General features: G+C 41.3%; 1 protein-coding gene across 1 annotated transcript in view; it reads left to right on the forward strand.

Moving 5' to 3' along the window:
• LOC311292518 (uncharacterized protein) overlaps positions 1–20839 on the forward strand; it is a 1083963-nt gene that overhangs the window by 108598 nt on the left and 954526 nt on the right. The window contains exon 3 of the mRNA XM_084412230.1: positions 20255–20359. Coding sequence (XP_084268356.1) covers positions 20255–20359 — 105 coding nt within the window. The remainder of the gene's footprint in view (positions 1–20254; positions 20360–20839) is intronic.

Below are 20839 nucleotides of genomic sequence, written 5' to 3' on the forward strand. Positions count from 1 at the left end.
CTCACTAATAACAACAACTAACTAACAAGAGATTCTGAGAACGATGCGCGCGGACTGACAACAAGTGTTACTGAGTTTAAAATACTTATAAATTCTTTTCTTAGTGGACAAGACTGCGAGTAAGTTTAAAACATTCTCCATTACAGTCATTTGTAATTATTAGGAACTTCATATTGTATATTAAGCGAGATTTAAATGTGAAGTTACAGAAGGCTGTTCTTCTGCTACTCCGAACAGACGAAGAATCTGCCAGAAATTACAATCTTTTGAAGTTAAAACACAAAAAGTTTTATTGAGAAAGGTTTTCTCCCACTTCCTCTTCCGTTTTAGGCTGTTGTTTTTGTGATGTGAAATCGAAAGTATTTTTGAATCAGACATTTACAGTAGACAGACAGATGAAGCCTAACGGCAATGAACAACAATCTGCTGTTATTAATCTGAATATTTCAGTTCATATATAGCAATTATGATTAGTAGTTATACAGTATGTCTATTATAATTCAGCTTACTTTTACTCAATCAGTTATATTAGGATCATTTAAAAGTAATGAAATCAACCATCACTGTGAACTTGAAGTAATGATTAAATGACAAACGATTCAACAATTAATAAAGATTGGGTAAATATAATTGTAAAATGATAAACTGTAATAGAAAATGTAACAAATTGGGTTCAATTTTCCCGCTCAAAGTTTTAAACACAATTGCTGTTCCTCAATGAATTTATATTTAGAGTCAGTTAAACTCATTAAACAATCAGAAATGATTAAGACCATTCGGTTATTTTACACAGCAATATATTTGTCTGTAACTCACTTTATTTTATAGATTGTTTTTGCTGTTGCTGTTGTTGATGATAACTCAGCATTCTTCATTATTGTCTTAAATAAGATGTTCTTCATCTGTGTAAAATGGTGTCATTTCCAGGTGATGCTGAAGGATTGAGTGTTTTCAGAAAGCAGTGCTGATCAGTTTTCAGTGTCAGTTTAGCTGCAGTATGTCAGAGGAAAGAGGAAATTACTCTCTCTCTCAGATGAGTCTCTCAAAGAAACACAGGTAAGACTGCGTCTGTTTTCATCAGTTTAAACTCTACTGGACGTTGTGTTTCCCTGTCAATAACACAACTTTAAGCATTGTTTTATATTTGCACATGCTTTGCACAATTTCTATTTTTAACTTCTTAAATTAACTCTGACATTATCTAAAAAGCCCCGTTTGCTCTTGTAGGGAACTTTTTCCTTCATCGAAGCAAGACCAGGGGCCTCATTTATAAACGTTGCGTACGCACAAAAGAAGGCGTACGCCGCTCTCTACGCAATAATTGGTATTTATAAAAAGTAAACATGACGGGAAAATGTGCGGTCCTTCACGCAAACTCTGACCCAGGTGTACGTACAAAAACGGGTGAAATGAGAAATGGCGACACCGTCAGCAGATGGAAGAAACACGTGAAAGTGTGTGAAACTGTAGACCGTTGTGTAAAAGAAATGGCAATACTGCCTCTCATAAATAGCATGAAGACTTCACAAAGCAAGTCTTACAATAACAGCCTACACGAACAGCCGTGTGATCGATCTGCAGTGTAAAACAAACAAAAACAAATGAAGATTACAACAGAAATACAAATTAACACATTTGCAAAAAGAAAAGTAAAAATTTGTTCTGCAATAATATTGGCATGTTATGCAATTCATCCTCATAACACATCTGTAGCTTGTGGGATGCAATCAAATGGATGGTAATAAAATGCCATGATGCCATCACAATGCGTAATGACGTGAGTGAAGTTACGTTTCTTGGTTTTCCTCTCTGTGTTTGCCATGATTTCGCAATCGATGAATATTGACTTGTGGGCGTTTCACGGACTATTTATGGGCAACTATGGGCGTGACATGAAGCCGCAAAAGCTGTGCTACATTTAGAATTGATTGTGATTTATTAAGGGAAAACTGCGTAGGATGTGCGTGCACACAGTTTTATAAATCCGAATATTTCTGTGCGTACGCACGTCCTATGTTTCATCCATACGCCACTTCTGACGCAAATCCTACGCAAAGTTTTATAAATGAGGCCCCAGGAGTTGTTGGGATATCGTTCAAGCAGAAGTTATTCTTTATTGAGCGTGCTGCAGGTCATCCAACAATCTAAATCTAATACAGTATGCATTGTAGTTATATACATTCCAAGGGGGAGGGATTACATAGAGGTGGAGACTCTGAACAAAGCATGCAAATGAAGTAGGGAGGATTTGATTCTATCAAGCGAAAACCGGTTTGGCAGGTTATCTGGCTTGCTCAAGAGAAACAGACCCAATCAGCATAACTATTCAAACACATATATGCTAATCCAATCAGCCTAACTATTCAAAGTCTGGGCCAGAAAGCCATTTGGGCTCCGAAAGGTGAGAGTCTCAGTGATCTGACTCATTTAAAACACAATAGAGAAAACAAGACTGGCCGGAGTCTCTAGCTAGAAACTGACCCTACTCAAATCAAAGTCTTAACTTTTAATGTTGGAACTTAAATTAAACATTAATAAAACATAAATTTGTAATACAACATTTCCCCCTTTGAGAGTTCTAATAACTCTCACAAAATACAAATTTAGACACTTAAAAGTTCATTCTTGTAATGTGTGATAGTTACAGGCACATAGCAAGTTCATTCTTGTAACGTGTGATAGTTACAGGCACATAGCATGTTCATTCTTGTAACGTGTGATAGTTACAGGAACATAGCATGTTCATTCCTGTAACGTGTGATAGTTACAGGCACATAGCATGTTCTGTGTTGTTCATCTGTAATTGCATGCTGACACAGAAACAAACATGCAATTAGGGTCCGTGAAGTCCTTTCGGGTAATAGTCTTTTCTGGTTAGAACTGTTATTTTCTCGTGAGAGGCGTGAGTCATTTGTTGGTTGACACACTTGATACTAACAGGTTTCCGAACCATGAAGAATTATCTTCAGTCATCTGGTGTAATTTTTTCTGAAAGATCAAGAATGTCTTGTTGGATTTTGTTCAAGTTCTCTGATGGATGACTGAAGTTCCCGTAAGTGAGTCTCTGCGTTTTGTATTTTTCTTCTGTGTTGGTTGGCTCGGCAGTGGGTCTAGTTGTTTTCTTGAGGTTGTGGCTTCGTATGCAGGTGAGGAGGTCGGTGCATATGGGTCTCGGGACAGCCATCAAGTGGTATCTGTACAGAGGAAGAAAGAAAACAAAAGACGACAGAGCAGTATTTGTTCAAACACTAGGGTTGTAGCAGTATTTGTTTAAACACTAGGGTTGTATCGTTTTCAGAGTCTGCTGTTGTTGTTTCATTATTTCCCTATTTCTTAATTGATTTGACACCTATGGACCAGTGAGGTAAGGATGGACTAAATGGGGAAAGGCCTATGAGGTAGTGTCTTCACCCTGGGTTCACCCCCAAACGCCTATTGCATTCAGTTCTTCCCAGGGCACCTTACTTGTCCGTGTCCTATCCTATCCCTGTAAGTGGGGGAAACAACTTTACAGTGTGTACCTTTCATGACTTGAGCTGAACCATCAACCAACGACTCAAATTCTGAATTCTCTAAGGGAGTTTATTTTACTTCACTCGTAGGTGTGTATGTAAGCGTAACACAACCGTGAGTCATTTCTCCTTCACCCTCTAACACAACTTCAGTCATTGCAGACATCATACATGAGGATGGGTTTGTGACTGGCGCACGCTGTAAAACAATGTTCGGCTGTGAGGGTAATTAACCTTTGATGGCATTTTACATTTACAGTCTAACCTAACACCATTACTGATCAATGGCCTGTACTGTAGTATAACATTTAAGGCTGTGAGTCTACTTAATGTCTCCCAAAGAAAGGCTGAGACAGTCACTTTCCTTTTGTTCTATTAAACAAAAATCAGTCTTTCATCTTTGTTGTTGTTTCTGGGGAAACCAAATTTCTTGGTCAAATTCAATCTGACTGACTATGGACTATGGTCACTATGGAGTCCATGTGCTGTGCTAACAATGACTTGAACTCACTGTCTGTCCATAAAGGAATCGCAAGACTACCTTTTTCAGTTGTGGGAAATAGTCTAGCATTCCTTCTAACCATTTTGTGAGTTTCTTTGTTACCACACAAACAAAAACACTAAAACTTCTCTCTACTGTCTACAACAGAGGGTACAATCTTATTAGCACATTATGCTAATCTTCCCTAACTTTATAGAGGATAAAACACTTCCCTGGCAAAGCAGAGGATAAACAATATTAACATGTAATGCTAATCTTCCCTGCCTGGACAACAGAGGATGAATTTAATCTCTAAAATACAATTTTTAGAGGATAACTGTAATGGTCACCAGCTGGAGTGCCCTTGAGAGCCACCAGAGGGCACTCCACACCAGACTATCATTATTCACTCACAACTACATTTCCCATAATTCACTGCCCGGACTCATCATCCCTGATTATCACATTAACCTGTATCTCATCTTCTTGTTTAGTTCACCCCATATAAGCCTGGTTCACCCCTTCACTCACCGCGAAGTTTTGTATGTTGTTACACTGCATTTCTGAGTGTTTTCCCCGGTTTCATGTCTCTTGGTTTTTGGATTTCTTGCCTGTTCCCTGGATTACTCGTTTGCCTCTGACCCCTGCCTGTTTTGATTGTTTGTTTGTTTATTTGTTTGTTTGGACTGCCTTCCTGTGTTTTGACCCATTGCCTCTTTATTGGATTACGTGTCTGGATTGCCCCATAATAAAAGCTGCATTTGGATCTCACCTTCGAGTCTCGGAGCAGTTTAGTAACAATAACTTAGTTAACAAAACCCTGCAGCTGTCTGTTAACTCTTCTCTGACAGCGCAGAGGATAAACAAATTTGTACTGGTTTGCAACGGTTCTTTGAATGGAGTGAAACTCACCAAATTTTTAGTTTGTAGAGAAAGATTCCGTCTGGAAAAGTTCAGTCTTTGAGATTCTTTGTGCTTGAAGTTTCAAGATTCAGTCTGGAAAAGTTCATTCTTTGTTGAGCTTGAAGTTTCAATCTGGATTCAGGTGATTCAGTCTGGAACTTAGTCAGATCTTTGTTGAGCTTGAAGTTTCAAGATTCAGATCTTTGAGCTTGAAGTTCTTTGCTGAGTTTCCTTTTTCTCCATCTGGGTCACATGGCACCAAATTGTAGGGAACTTTTTCCTTCTTCAAAGCAGAGACCAGGAGACGTTGGGATCGCGTTCAAACAGAAGTTATTCTTTATTGAGCGTGCTGCAGGTCATCCAACAATCTAAATCTAATACAGTATGCATTGTAGTTATATACATTCCAAGGGGGAGGGATTACATAGAGGTGGAGACTCTGAACAAAGCATGCAAATGAAGTAGGGAGGATTTGATTCTATCAAGCGAAAACCGGTTTGGCAGGTTATCTGGCTTGCTCAAGAGAAACAGACCCAATCAGCATAGCTATTCAAACACATATATGCTAATCCAATCAGCCTAATTATTCAACGTCTGGGCCAGAAAGCCATTTGGGCTCCGAAAGGTGAGAGTCTCAGTGGTCTGACTCATTTAAAACACAATAGAGAAAACAGGACTGGCCGGAGTCTCTAGCTAGAAACTGACCCTACTAAAATCAAAGTCTTAATTTTTAATGTTGGAACTTAAATTAAACATTTAATAAATTTGTAACAAAACACTCTATAGAAAATATCACAGTTAATAACCTTCTAAATGCTGAATTAATCCAAATAAATTACTTTAGATTTTAGATCATAAAATTATTTACAGACATTAGGAAACAACTATACACTTAATTTAATTCAAGTATGCTAACAAAACTGTGTCGCACAGACATTTCTGCTCTCTATTTCTGTCAATAAACAAAAACTTGAAATGTTCTCATAAATTAGAGTGAAGTATTTTTTTAAATATTTAATCTCTCTCATGTATATTAAAGAAATTGTTTAACTAATGTGAGCCAGTAAAATAAAATAGTAGTTTACTATAAAACTGTAAATTGTATGAGTGTGTGTATTTCTGTGGAGGATTAGATAAAGACAGATATTTTTCACACACAGTTGATCTTCCTTTACTAAAGTGTTTTCTCTCTGTTCTTTGTGTCATCAGTGTAAGATCAGGCTCACATGTGTCCAGCTCTGTGTCTCTGAAGAGCGATCGGTCTAAAGGATTAGTACCAGATTTCAGTGAGAAAACACCATCTTCTAATAAAAGGTATTTTGTGTTTATATTACATTATATTGTTGTATTATTTGTCTACAGTGGTTTATGTGAATGAACTTGACTGAATACAACAATAAGCCACAATAAAACTCAATTCCTCGAACCTTATGAAACTCATTCCAGTAACACAATTACACAGGCAGCCACAAGGAGACACAGATTCACTATGGAAAATAGATCATGCAACTAAACGTATATATGTTTATCCATCCAACTGTTGTCATAAATGGACAAATGCACAGCTATACTGCATTTAATTACTATTTGCTATATTTAAGCTTTTCAAATGAGACTAAAGTATCTCCTTTACTAAAGTGTTTTCTCTCTGTTCTTTGGGTCATCAGTGTAAGATCAGGCTCACATGTGTCCAGCTCTGTGTCTCTGAAGAGTGATCGGTCTAAAGGATTAGTACCAGATTTCAGTGAGAAAACACCATCATCTTATAGAAGGTATTTTGTGTGTTTACATTACATTATATTGTTATATTATTTGTCTACAGTGGTTTATGTGAATGAACGTCTCCGGTTACTTAACTGTAACCTTGTTCCCTGAGAAAGCGGAACGAGATGCTGCGCTGCTCAGCGCATTGGGAACATATTTTATCGTGACCAGCTGTGAATATTGTGTATAACACGTCAAAGAAATTGACCCGGAGGTAATATAGCCTCGGTCGGTGACGTCATCGGCGCGCCCCCGTTTACATTTAGTCATTTAGCAGGCGCTTTTATCCAAAGCGACTTACAAATTAGGACAAAAAATTAAGCGAGTCATCATGAAGAGGCAAAAAACAACAACAACGCAAGAAGTGCTCAGAATACAAGGTTCAGGCATTATTCAGAGTAGCATAAGCACGATAAGTGAGGTTTTAAAGGGATTTTTTTTTTATTAATTTTTTTTTTTTTTTTTATGAAGGTAAGTGCTCACGGAAGAGATGGGTTTTCAGCTGTTTTTTGAATGTTGTCAGGGATTCTGCATTCCGGATGAGGGTGGGGAGAGTGTTCCCCCAGCATGGAACTGTTAATGAGAATGTTCTGGAAAGTGATTTTGTAGCTTTCTGTGATGGAACCACGAGACATCGTTTGTTGATCGATCGTAGGTGTCTGGTAGGGATGTAGGCTCGTAGGAGTGAGTGAAAGTAGGAGGGAGCTGAGCCTGTGATAGATCTGTAAGCAAGCGTCAATGCCTTGAACTTGATGCGAGCAGCGATAGGTAGCCAGTGCAGAGAGATGAACAGAGGAGTGACGTGGGCCCTCTTGGGCTCGTTGAAGACAAGACGGGCTGCAGCATTCTGGATCATCTGTAGAGGTTTGGTTGCACATGCTGGAAGTCCGGCCAGAAGAGCATTGCAGTAGTCAAGCCTAGAAATGACCAGGGCCTGGACGAGGAGTTGTGTTGCGTGCTCAGTTAGGAAAGGCCTGATCTTCCTGATGTTGTGCAGCGCAAACCTGCATGATCGAGCTATCTTTGAAATGTGATCTGTGAAGGTCAGCTGGTCATCAAACGTTACTCCCAGATTTCTGACCGACCTTGATGGGGGGATCGATGATGAATCAAGCTGGATGGTGAAGTCGTGCTGTAGAGATGGATTGGCAGGGAGGACGAGAAGCTCAGTCTTTGCCAGGTTGAGCTGCAGGTGATGTTCCTTCATCCATGTGGAGATGTGTGCCAGACAGCTTGAGACCCGTGCAGCTACTGTGGGATCATCTGGTTGAAATGAGAGGAAGAGCTGTGTGTCATCAGCATAGCAGTGGTAGGAAAACCCGTGTGCCTGTATGATGTGTCCCAGTGATGTAGTGTAGATGGAGAAGAGGAGGGGACCAAGAACTGAACCCTGGGGAACCCCTGTGGTCAGTTGATGTGCTCTGGATACCTCGCCTCTCCATGCGACCTTGAAGGACCTACCTGTGAGATAGGACTCAAACCAGTCGAGTGAAGTTCCTGTGATGCCCAGTGATGAGAGGCTGGACATAAGGATCTGATGGTTTACAGTGTCGAAGGCAGCAGACAGATCCAGGAGAATGAGGAGTGAAGATTTGGAAGCAGCTTTTGCAATCCGTTGGGCTTCTGTGACCGACAGTAATGCAGTCTCAGTTGAATGCCCTTTCTTGAAGCCAGATTGGTTGACATCCAGCTGGTTGTTTAGAGACAAGAAGGATGTTACTTGGTTGAAAACAGCTCTTTCAAGTGTTTTTGCAATGAATGGTAGGAGAGAGATAGGTCTGTAGTTCTCTACAAATGATGTGTTTAGTGTTGGTTTTTTAAGCAGTGGAGTAACCCGAGCCTGCTTGAATGCTGTAGGGAAGGTGCCAGTATGGAAGGATGAGTTGATGATGTGTGTGAGTGCTGGTAGAAGTGTGGGAGAGATGGTTTGTAGAAGGTGTGAGGGGATGGGGTCTAGAGGGCAGGTGGTAGGATGACTGGAGAGGAGAAGTGTAGATACTTCTTCCTCGGTTAGCGGAGAAAAGGAGAACAGAGGGTTATTGGCTGTGGAAGGGGTCAGTCTTGGTTCCTGTGTGTGTGGAGCTGAGAATTGACTGCTGATGGTTGTTGTTTTGTTGGTGAAGAAGTTCGCAAAATCGTCGGCAGTTAAAGAGGAGGTGGGTGGAGGTGGAGGTGGACAGAGGAGAGAGTTGAATGTCTTGAAGAGTAATCGTGTGTTGGGGGAGCTGTTGATCTTGTTGTGGAAGTATGAAGATTTTGGAGCATGAACATCATCAGAAAAGGATGAGAGGAGAGATTTATACATACTCAGGTCAGATGAGTCTTTTGATTTGCGCCATTTCCTCTCTGCTGCCCTGAGTTCGGTCCGGTGTTCACGAAGAACCTCAGATAACCAGGGGTTAGAAGGAGTAGCGCATGCTGGCCTGGAGGAGAGAGGGCAGATATTGTCTAGAGAAGAGGTTAGAGTGGAGCATAAGGTATCTGTTGCAGTATTCACATCCAGAGATGAGAATTGTGAGGGTGGGGGAAGAGAGGATGACACGGAAGAGGAAAGATGGGAGGGGGAAAGTGAGCGCAGGTTTCGCCTGATGGTGACTGGTGGTGGGGTTGGTGGTGCCGGGGTAGCGAGTTGGAGACGTTCCCTTTCGAAAGCTACAATCGATGCTGCGGTGCTCAGCGCATTGGGAATGAGAATACCCACGCCGTCGTGCTTGAAAATGTCTGGACCCCCACGGTTGTGCAGGTGTGTTTCACAAGAACGCAAGAAGGCCTAGACATTAGCTTGTGATGTCGACTCAAGGACATGAGAGCCCGGAGTGGCATGAACATCCAAACTATAAAATCTTATGAACGTGTGCGGAGAGGACCAACCTGCCGCATCACAAACAAACTGCAAGGGGCACCTCTTGCCAAAGCACTAGAGGAGGCGACCCCTCTGGTGGAGTGAGCCCTTAGACCCGTTGGCGAAACTTGGCCGCACGCCTCATAGGCAAGAGCAATAGCATCCCTGACCCAATGTGACATGGTCTGCTTAGTGGCAGCAGCCCCTCGGTTGCGGCCCCCATAACAGGTGAAAAGTCGCTCTGACTTACACCACTGGCTAGTGCGGTGGACGTAGGACTGAAGAGCACGGACTGGACATATTCTATGAGATCTCTCCTGTCCCGGCGTAGTGAACGGCGGAGAGCAGAAGGCCTCAAGCGTGACAGGATGTACAGTCGAAAAAGGCACCTTAGGCAGGTAATCAGGATGAGGATGCAAAATCACTTTCACCATTCCTGGGGCAAAGTTTAAACAGGGTGGCGAAATTGACAGAGCCTGCATATCCCCAATTCTTTTAAAGAAGTTATTGCCATAAGAAAAAACATCTTAGAGTCAGAAGTTTGTCAGATGCTGATTCTAGAGGTTCAAAAGGAGTCTCAACCAGACCCTCTAGGACTAAAGCTAAGTCCCATGATAGGATATTGGTTTTATGAGAGGCCTCAGTCGCCATGAATGACCTGAACGAACAGAGGATGTCTCCCGAGTGGCACCCCGTCAACCAAGGCATGGCAAGCCGAAAGAGCGGCCACATAAACCTTGAGAGTGGCGGGGCATGTGCCTGATGATAATATTTCCTGCAGGAATTCCAGAACCGAAGCAATCTGGCAGTTGACTGGATCTGCATTATGACACACCACCTTTCAAAGACACTCCATTTGTTGACATAACTCGTTTTAGTGAAGGAAGCACTAGCACTGAGAATGGTCTCAACAACAACAGGCGAAAAGCCCAGTGCCCCTCAGTTGGTACCCATCAGGGGCCAATCATGAAGGTTCCAGAGGTTGGGCCTGGGATGGAATATCGTGCCCTCCGTCTGAGACAGAAGGTCCCTCCTCTCCGGAATCGTCCAAGGCGAGCCGTTGAGGAGAGATATTATCTCGGAGAACCAAACTCTGGCTAGAACTCCTGGGAGCAGAGAAACTGGAGGAAAACGCATACATGCACATTCTAGGCCATGTGTGCGCCATCGCATCCAGACCCATGGGCTGGGTGATTCAGAGATAAGTAGAGGGAACATTGCACTTTCTGATAAGAGGTGAAGAGGTCCACCTCCGCTTCGTATCCAAATCTGTTTGACTACTTCTGGGTGGAGTTTCCATTCCCCTCTCAGTAGTTTCTGTCTGGACAGTAAATCTGCTCCCACATTCAGGTGCCCTGAGATGTACACTGCCCTGAGTGACAGGAACTTTTCCTGAACCCAGAGAAAGATGTGCCCCGCTTTTCTGTTCAGATTGCGTGAGCACAAACTTCCCTGGTGATTATGTGAGAGACTGCCGCTGTGCCGCACTAGGACATGACAGTCTCTCAACTGAGGGAGAGAGTATTTCAGGGCCAAAAATACAATCATCAGCTTGAAGCAGTTGATGCCCCTCATTCCCCTTGAGCTGGACGACCACTTAAGACCGCTCCCCAGCCCATCAGGGAGGCGTCTGCCGTTAGCATTCTGCGACAGCAAGACACACCTAAAGTGGGACCCAAAGCAAGGAACCGGGGTCTGAACCACATAGAAAGGGAACGAAGCCGCAGCGCGTAACCCTTACCATAAACATGGATTTTAGAAAGTGCACGAAGCGTTCAGCGCGTGACTCACCATAAACATGGATTTTAGAAAGGACACGAAGCACTCAGCGAGTGTTCTTGCCTTTATTTGCCCTTGGAGATTGTAGTTGAAATCCCCCGTTTTGAGCCACAACTAAAATGGTCTCATGTGCAAAAGGCCCAGAGGAATCATTGTGGACGCAGCTGCCATGAGACCCCTGTAATGTCCTGACCTAGCTAGATGTTGCTTAGGATGTTAAAATTGGTCCTGACACGAGCGGGAGACAATTATGCCCGATGGTGACAGAGTCTCATTTAACCCCAAACATGTTACCCTCAGGGTGGGAGAGAGAATGCCCTTGGCGTTGACCTCAGCCCCCTAGAGATAACATGGCTAGGTCGAATGGAAGGACCCAATATTGGTAAGCTTTGCCCCCAAAAGCAAACTTGGGAACCTCCTGTATTGTGGCAATATTCTATATGAAAATATACGTCCTTCAGATCGATCATGACAAATCAAACGTGATGTTGAATTTATGACACGATCATCTTTACCGTTAACATCTTGAACTTGAGTGCTTTAACTGTACGGTTTAAGCCTTGAAGATCGAAGATTGGACGCAACCCCCCATCCTTTTTGGGGACCAGGAAGTATCTGCTGTAATAGCCTGACTCTCTCTCTGGAAGAGGAACATGTTCTATGGCCTCTTTGCTCAGCAGAGATTGTAGCACTTGTGACAGTACATGCGCCAGTTCCGGTCTCACGGAAGTGAATACCACGCCGTTGAAATGCGGAGGACGATTAATAAATTGGATTCTATCCTATTTGTACTGTACTTAATACCCAAATAGAAAAACCTGGCAGAAGTTTCCACGCTGCCAGACTCTCTGAGAGTGGTATCAACTTAACACTTCCTTTTGAGGGGATGTTAGATGTTCCGTGTCCTGGATGACAGCAGAAAAGCAACAGAACATCTAACATTTCGCTGGAAACCGCTGCTCCCCGAATCACCAGAGGTGGCGAGGAAGTACAGTGGTTTCGTGAGGGTGTCAGGTAGGAGCTGTTTGATTTACATGTCTTGTCCCATAGGGGCACACCCCCACAGACCTGGGACAAAACAACCCTCAGGATTTTGTCTTAGGTCTATTATGCAGCTGCTGAGTACAACGAGCCGGTCCCCAGTTTTCACGAGGGGGAGCGCAACTCATTAAACTCTGCTTTTGAACCCTCCTAAAATGATGATGAGCAAAAAGAAGAGAAGAAAATGTCTCTTCAGACTGGCCCATCATCGTATAACCACACACCCCTGCACCCATGATAGTCTTAATACGTCAAGGGCACAAAGATGCATGAAGAATAAGGTTTTCCCATAACCAAGTTAACGTCATAGAGATCCTCAAGGAGGGCAGTCTAGCTGTATTCCGACCATCACACAAGTCACCACCTCGAGAACCTCTCAAACGTTTTAACATAACGAGAGATGTGTTCGGAGGCAGCTTTAATTCCTCAGAATTAAATGTGTCCGGAAAACAGCCAGACAATATTATATTATATATAATACATGCATATATATTATATATAATACATACATATATATTATATATAATACATACATATATATATATATATATATATATATATATAAATATCAGTTCCTTAGCAATAAACACATCCCAATCAGACAAGCAAACACGGTCTGGATGAGAGGCTGTGTTTAAATCTTTCATAAGATCAACCTGGTATGCCTTTAACACGGCCATGGTGTACAACGCAGTACCAGCCTAACCGCTGAAAATGCATCTGATAATGTGATCCCAGGGGAGAGATAGCCCGCGAGCGTCTCTCCAAACTGAGGCAATATCATATAATCGCGTGCCCTCGCACCCACGATAGTAAAATGGCTCGATGTCGAGGACACAAGACATAAATATTTACAATCTTTATTTATTTATAGACTGTGTTTTATGTGACTCTTTTTGTTGTGATCAGATACATTTTTATCATCACGGGAGAAACGCTCGGAGGCGACAAACCCACGAGATTCAATGTCTCTGCCCGAGCCGAAGAAGCGCCGAGGCACGCTTCGGTAGTCAGGCAAAAGGACATCGCGATCTAGAGAGAGAGCGAGCGATAGGGAACCACCGTCTCGTCTCTCGCTTCTCAGCCAGATCGCACGCGAGCCCCACAATCATTATGGGCGCTACCCCTTTGAAATAAGCAAAGCGAACGCGAAGCACTTTAACTGTGAACATTCCACAGTGCTCGCAATCACCATGCTCAAATGCAAGGGCAGCATGTTCTTTCCCAAAAAAAAGCAAGCAGTAAGTGTGTGTATCCAGTTCTGACATGGAATGGGAGCATGGAGGAACACAACACTTATTGTTTTGTTGGCTCATTTCTCCTCTTTTTTACTTTTTAAACTCTTTGATGTGCGGGAGAGAAAAAGGCTTGAGAAATGAGAAATTTTCTGCACACTGCTTGAATAAACTAACTCCTAGCAAAGATCTGTAGCAGATAAAAGGTACAGAGAGAGTTTTGACGTTCACACATGCACAGTAATGGTCTGAAGACAAAAGACCTGACGATGCACCTGTGGCTGATCTACTTATAGCCTTGTGTCGCGGGGGCGCGCCGATGACGTCACCGACCGAGGCTATATTACCTCCGGGTAATTTCTTTGACGTGTTATACACAATATTCACAGCTGGTCACGATAAAATATGTTCCCAATGCGCTGAGCAGCGCAGCATCGATTGTAGCTTTCGAAAGGTAACTTGACTGAATAAAACAATAAGCCACAATAAAACTCAATTCCTGGAACCTCATGAAACTCATTCCAGTAACACAATTACACAGGCAGCCACAAGGAGACACAAATTCACTATGGAAAATAGATCATGAACGGCTTCCGGTGACGCCATGTTGGCAGCAGCTTGAGGGACACGCTCCGTCGAAATTTTTTATAATTTTATTAACAAAACGAGCATAAAATGCGGTGACTCTTAACAAATTCGACATGTCGACAACTAGAGGCAGAGGATAATCTAAACAGGACTCAGCTAAGGAGAAAGGCGAAAACTTGAAGCAGCTAACTCTGATGCAAACGCAGAGTGCGCAATCTGATGCTAGCATGCGTGACTCCGAGTCAAAAATACTAGCAGAGCTCGAGAAACTGAGGAAAGACAACCAAGATGGACACGCTCAGACCCAGCTATCTTTAACACGGCTGGAAACGTCCTTCTGTGAACTGAAAGGAGAACTTATTGAACTGCAAAAGAGAACCACAGAGGCGGACTGTATTAGTGCTAATGAAGACACGGCTAGGCGCCATGAGCGGGCCCTTTGTTACCTACTGCACCGAGAAATGGATTTGAATGCACGATGTGAAGATATGCAAAATCGTCTAAGGCGAACCAATCTTAGAATTTATCAAGTGGCCGAAGAGAACGAGGGAAGAGATGTTAAGCTTTTTGTACATGATTTGCTTAAATCTGTTCTTCGACTTCCCCTGAACTTAACATCGTCATTGAAAGGGCACACAGAGCGCTCACTGCCAAGCCCAAGAACCCTGAAGCAGCCCCTCGCTCGCTTGTCGTTAGGTTTTTGGACTTCTCAGTAAAATAAATGGGAGCAGAAAAAAGTTATGTACGAAGGAAAACAGATCTACTTTGATCACAACTTCTCTCCCGAGCTGCAGAAGAAAAGAGCGCTGGTGTGTGATGCAGTAAAGCAGCTAAAGATGAAGAACATTAGGGCAAAGTGTGTTTTCCCTGCACAGCTGAGAGTTTTTATGGAGGATGGCATGAAGACCTACCCGACATTGACAGACGCTGTGCTGGTACTTGAGGAGTTGGGGGTGCATGCCTGAGTGGACGAGAGGGAGCGACTGGAGACGGAGCTGTGCCGAGACGGGTGGAATACAGTGGGAAGGAGACCCAACGGAGGCCCAGCGACAAATCAAATCAAATCACTTTTATTGTCACACAACCATATACACAAGTGCAACAGTGGTGAAATTCTTAGGTGCAGTTCCAAGCAGCATAGCAGTCATGACACAATGGACGAAACAATTTACACTTACAGATTACACCTCTAATGTGCGCACGATAACTCACAGCACCATATATACTATACAATATACAATAAATAATGTACAATATACAATATAGACATCTATACATACAATAAATACACATGCGAAAGAAAATAAATGTAAATATACAGTAGGTTAAGTAGAGGTGTTTTGAGATGCAGTGTGATTATGGTTATTGATCACTTGGGATCAGGAGTTAAGAAATCGAATTGCTTGCGGGAAGAAGCTGTCATGGAGTCGGCTGGTGCGTGTCCTGATGCTGCGGTACCGCCTACCTGATGGTAGCAGTGAGAACAGCCCATGGCTCGGGTGGCTAGAGTCTCTGATGATCCTCCGAGCTTTCTTCACACACCGCCTGGCATATATTTCCTGGAGGGAGGGAAGCTCACCTCCGACACTCACCAATGCCGAAATCAAAGCCTTTTTCAACACCGATAACTAATTTATACCTTCGCCAAGTTCATCTATCTAATTAAACCAGTATAAGTTAGGAGAAGAAAAAAGTGAAGATTTCTAATATGGACGAGACGTGAGAACCACCAAGTGGAGGACCATCTATCCACAGCCAAGTCGCAAACGAAACGCTCTGGGAGCGACAGCGACACCACACACGGCGTGTTTTTCCCCACGGAGGACCAGTCACCAGCCTCCGCCCAAGACACACGGGGGACTGGGTCATTCAAGTTTGAGATCTAGTTAAAAGATTCACATTTGATCCAGTCGGGTATGTGGAAGCCTGCATTGTTCAATTTGTTAGTTATGTGTTCATTTGCAAATGTTATTTTTGTCCTGAGATGTTTGATGGGCCATTATACTGTTATTTTTTGTAATGATTCTTTTATAGTGATTTATGTGAGAATCAAGAAAGGGTTATAGTAGCTGAATATACAACATAACAACAGATGGATAATCTAATATGTGTTACCTATAATGTTAAAGGCTTAGGTAGTCCAATTAAAAGGAAAAACGTGCTGAACCAATTGAAAAAAAAACTTAACTGTGCCATAGCAATGCTCCAGTAAACGCATCTTTCAGACAAGGAGCACATGAAGCTGAGGAGAGAGTGGGTAGACCAGCAATATAGCTCCTCACATCAAAGTGGGAGAAAAAAAGGAGTTGCTATTCTTTTCAACAAGTTAGTGTATTTTTGCCATGAGAAAACTTTCAGTGACAAGGAGGGGAGATTTCTGATGGTGATTGGATATGTAGGGGGCATTAAAATGACTCTAGTAAATTTATATGCTCCAAATGAGGACTGTCCTATTTTCTTTAAAAATATTGCATCATTGATAGCAGACAAAGCTGAAGGGATTATTCTTATAGGGGGAGATTTTAACGGTGTTCTGAGAGCATCTTTAGATAGGCTCCCTGCTGACTTTGGTCCAAGGACCAGGAAGTCTTTAACTGTTTGTGCACTGATGGATGAGTTGGGTTTGATAGATGTTTGGCGTCGCCTGCATCCCAAGGAAAAAGATTTTACCTTTTTTTCCACATGTACACTGTAGTCACTCAAGATTAGATATGTTTTTGATGACTGGTGTAGATTCCTATAGAGTGACCCAGTGTACAATTTAAGCAATTACCATTTCAGATCACGCTCCAGTCTCTTTGACGTTAAAGCTGAGTCCAAATAATAATTTTAAGTACTGGAGAGCAAATGTATCTATTCTAAATAACGAAGTGATTCAACAACAAATTAGGAAAGTGTTATTAGAGTATATTCAATTTAATGACAATGAGTACTAAGGGGAAACATTATTGCGATTTCATCAAGATTAAAGCGAGAGAGGCTTGCAGAACAATTAGGATTGGAAAACAAAATTAGACAATTAGAGAAAGAATACCAAACAGTACAAAATAATGACACACTTAACATGTTGTAAGAAAATAGGCAGAAATTAAATGACTTATTAACTTATAAAGCAGAGGGGCAGCTTCGATTCACAAATCAAAAGTATTCTGAATTTGGTAACAGGGCAAGCAGACTGTTAGCATTTCAGCTGCGAAAAGCACAATGAAGCAGAGTTGTCCATAGAATCAAGTGTCCAAATTCTAGAGAAATGCTATCACAACCCAAGGATGTGGCAAAGGTGTTTGCCACTTACTACCAAGAATTGTACAAGGGAGAGAGCTGTCAAAATAAGGAGGAAAAAACAGAGAACTTTTTCAACTCAATATGTCTTACCAAATTGACTGAGGAGGAAGCCGATCTATTGACACGCCCAGTTACAAGAGAGGAAATAAAAAACAGCATTTTAAAACTTAAAAATAACAAATCTCCAGGAGTGGATGGCCTCCCAGGAGAATATTATAAAATATTTGAAAAAGAGCTTACGCCTCTTTTGGATAAAGTTTATAATTATGCACTTTCAGAGGGGGATCCTCCTAAGTCATGGTCTGAAGCTATTATTAGTGTCATTCATAAAGATGGTAAAGACTCTACTCTGTGCACGTCTTATCGCACCATCAGCCTCCTCTGTGTTGATCTAAAGATACTGACTGCCATCATTGCAAACAGAATACAAAAATATATAAGAAAACTTGTAAAAAACCCGATCAGACTGGTTTTATCGCCCATAGACAGGGGACTGATAATGTTCGAAGAGCTTTAAACCTCCAAATAGTGGCACAGAAAAGGAACACCCCATCAATGCTTCTCAGCTTGGATGCTGAGAAAGCGTTTGATCGGGTAGACTGGGGCTTCCTACAACAGACATTGAGGCACATGGGCTTTAATGAGACGTTTATAAAGTGGGTCCAAACTTTTTATAAAAACCCAAAGTCACATGTAAGGGTCAATGGGCACTGCTCAATTTTTTTTTCCACTGGGGCGCGGCACTAGGCAGGGTGAAGTTCTTTCACCCTCACTATTTGCTTTGAGTATAGAGCCGTTAGCCGAACTGATTAGATCCAATCCTCTCATATAGGGAATAAGAGATGAATCAAATGTTCAACACAAATTGTCACTTTTTGCTGACGATATTTTATTATTTCTGGAAAATCCTATCACTTCTGTTCAAGCCTTGCTCCACAGTCTTAAGGAGTATAGTATGATATCAGGTTATAAAATCAATACAAACAAATCCGAAGCCTTAATGATTGCTTGGACTTTTGCCATTGCAGTTTGATAATCTTGTCTCATTCAGACACTCCAAGCAGGGGTTCAGATATCTTGGAGTAATTCTTACCCGCAAGACTACGCAGTTGTTTCCATCTAACTATGATAAATTGTTAAATGAAATCAGAACTGATTTAAACAGATGGGATGTACTACCACTTTCTCTTTTGGGTAGAAATGAATGTGTAAGAATGAATATTCTTCCAAGATTATCATTTCTGTTCCAAAACCTCCTGTTGTTATACCACAATCTACTTTCAAATTTCTATATAAATTAAAGTCAAAATTTATTTGGCAGAACAAAAGACCAAGAGTGCGCCTTAAAATTTGTATGTTGCCTAAGGAAAATGGGGGCTTAAATCTGCCTAACTTCAAATTGTACTATCGGGCTGCCCAAATCAAGGCTGTGGTGGCATGGATCATTCATGATCCGGAGTCACAGTGAGTCTCTATGGAAGAATATTCAATGCCAGGAGTCTCTGTCTCTCAACTCCCATTTCTCAACCTGCAGTCTCAGAAAAAAAATAAAAGTTGCAAATTTATGGGTCAAACATACATTAAAGATTTGTCCAAAAGGTCCAAAAGCAGTTGAAGGGAAAGACTGCTTTATCTCGAGCTATGACTATTAATGGAAATATTGAGTTCCTTCCATCTTTAACAGACAGCAGCGGCTTTCGGGGATGGGCTGAGAGGGGTCTCCTCACAGTGAATCAATTGTTTGACGGAAATGTAATTAAAACCTTTGTACAATTAAGAGCAAAATTTAAGTTACCCTCAAGTTATTTATATAAGTATTTTCAAATAAGGAGCTATGTAACAAAACATAATGATTGGGAACTGATCAGAAGAGAACCTACAAATATAGAGAATAATTTTATTAATTTGATTGAAAATGGTGGTGTGATGAAAAAACAAATGTCCTTGATGTACAAAAAATTGTTGACTGACATGTCAGATAACACACAACACATAAAACAACAATGGGAAATGGAGCTGAATGTTACCTTGGATGACAATGTTTGGGTTAACATTTGCTCTGGCTGTCATAATGGTGTGGGCAGTCAGGTCTGGAAGGAGTTTGATTGGAAGACGAAAACCAGATTTTTCAGGACTCCGTTAAAATCTTTCTTCGCCAAGAGTATCATGAGTGACAAATGTTGGAGAAACTGTGGATTTGTCGGTGATCAAACTCACATCTTTTGGGACTGTCCCACCATACATAACTTTTGGAAGGACATTAAGGGCATTTTGGAAAATCCACTAAAAGTGAACATCTCTTTAGACTCCCAAACATCTTTACTGGATATCTTTCCAGACAATCTTTCTCAAGACCAAGCATTTCTTCTCCATTTCCTCTTAATGACGGCAAGGAAAATTATAACAATCTGTTGGTTAAAATCTGAGCCACCTACCGTTACGCAATGGACACAAAAGATAAGACAAGTTTATTTAATGGAACGGTTGACAGCACAACTGCAATTAAAAACCCCAGTTTTTGAAAAAAGATGGGGTCCTGTTATTGACTTTCTGAAATAGGACACAAGCCTTAAATTGTTTATGTTTCTGATTGTAAATAATGTATGAAGCCCAGTCTCAGGACAATGTTCATGTTTTGTGTGTGTGTGTGTGTGTGTGTGTAATCACAATAAAGTAATATGTTTATCCATCCAACTGTAGTCATAAATGGACAAATGCACAGCTATACTGCATTTAATTACTACTTGCAATATTAAACCTTTTCAAATGAGACTAAAGTATCTCCTTTACTAAAGTGTTTTCTCTCTGTTCTTTGTGTCATCAGTGTAAGATCAGGCTCACATGTATCCAGCTCTGAGTCTCTGAAGAGTGATCAGTCTAAAGATGAAGTACCAGACTTCAGTGAGAAAACACCATCATCTAATAAAAGGTATTTCATGAGTTTCTATTTTTTTGTCACACGTTGACTGTGTTTAAACGGTGTATCAGCATCTACCAATCATGAAACATTTTTAGATCAAATATTTATCATTATTTATCATTTATCGTGATATTTCTCATTGAATAATCTAATAAATATTTATCAGAGTATTCGCATTTAATGCTTTTTTCTCTTTCTGTGATATTTTGCCCGGAAAATCTGTATTTATTTTATTTATTTGATTACAGGCTTCAATGTGAGACATTAGACTCAGACGTTCAGACTCACAGGAAGAGATTCAAACAGGAGAATTTCAAAGAAAATCTTCTAGGGATATTCCACGTAGGAAAACATATCTTTATAAATGTTTAATATTTACATCAAACAAATATGTTATCAAACATATAACAAAGTTAATGTAATTCCTCCAGATCACAATTTTTCCTTTGAAGCACTTACATATTTTTCATTTTTCTATTTGTTAAAAAT

This window comes from Rutilus rutilus (assembly GCF_951802725.1).
Source record: "Rutilus rutilus genome assembly, chromosome: 6".
Lineage (NCBI taxonomy): Eukaryota > Metazoa > Chordata > Actinopteri > Cypriniformes > Leuciscidae > Rutilus > Rutilus rutilus.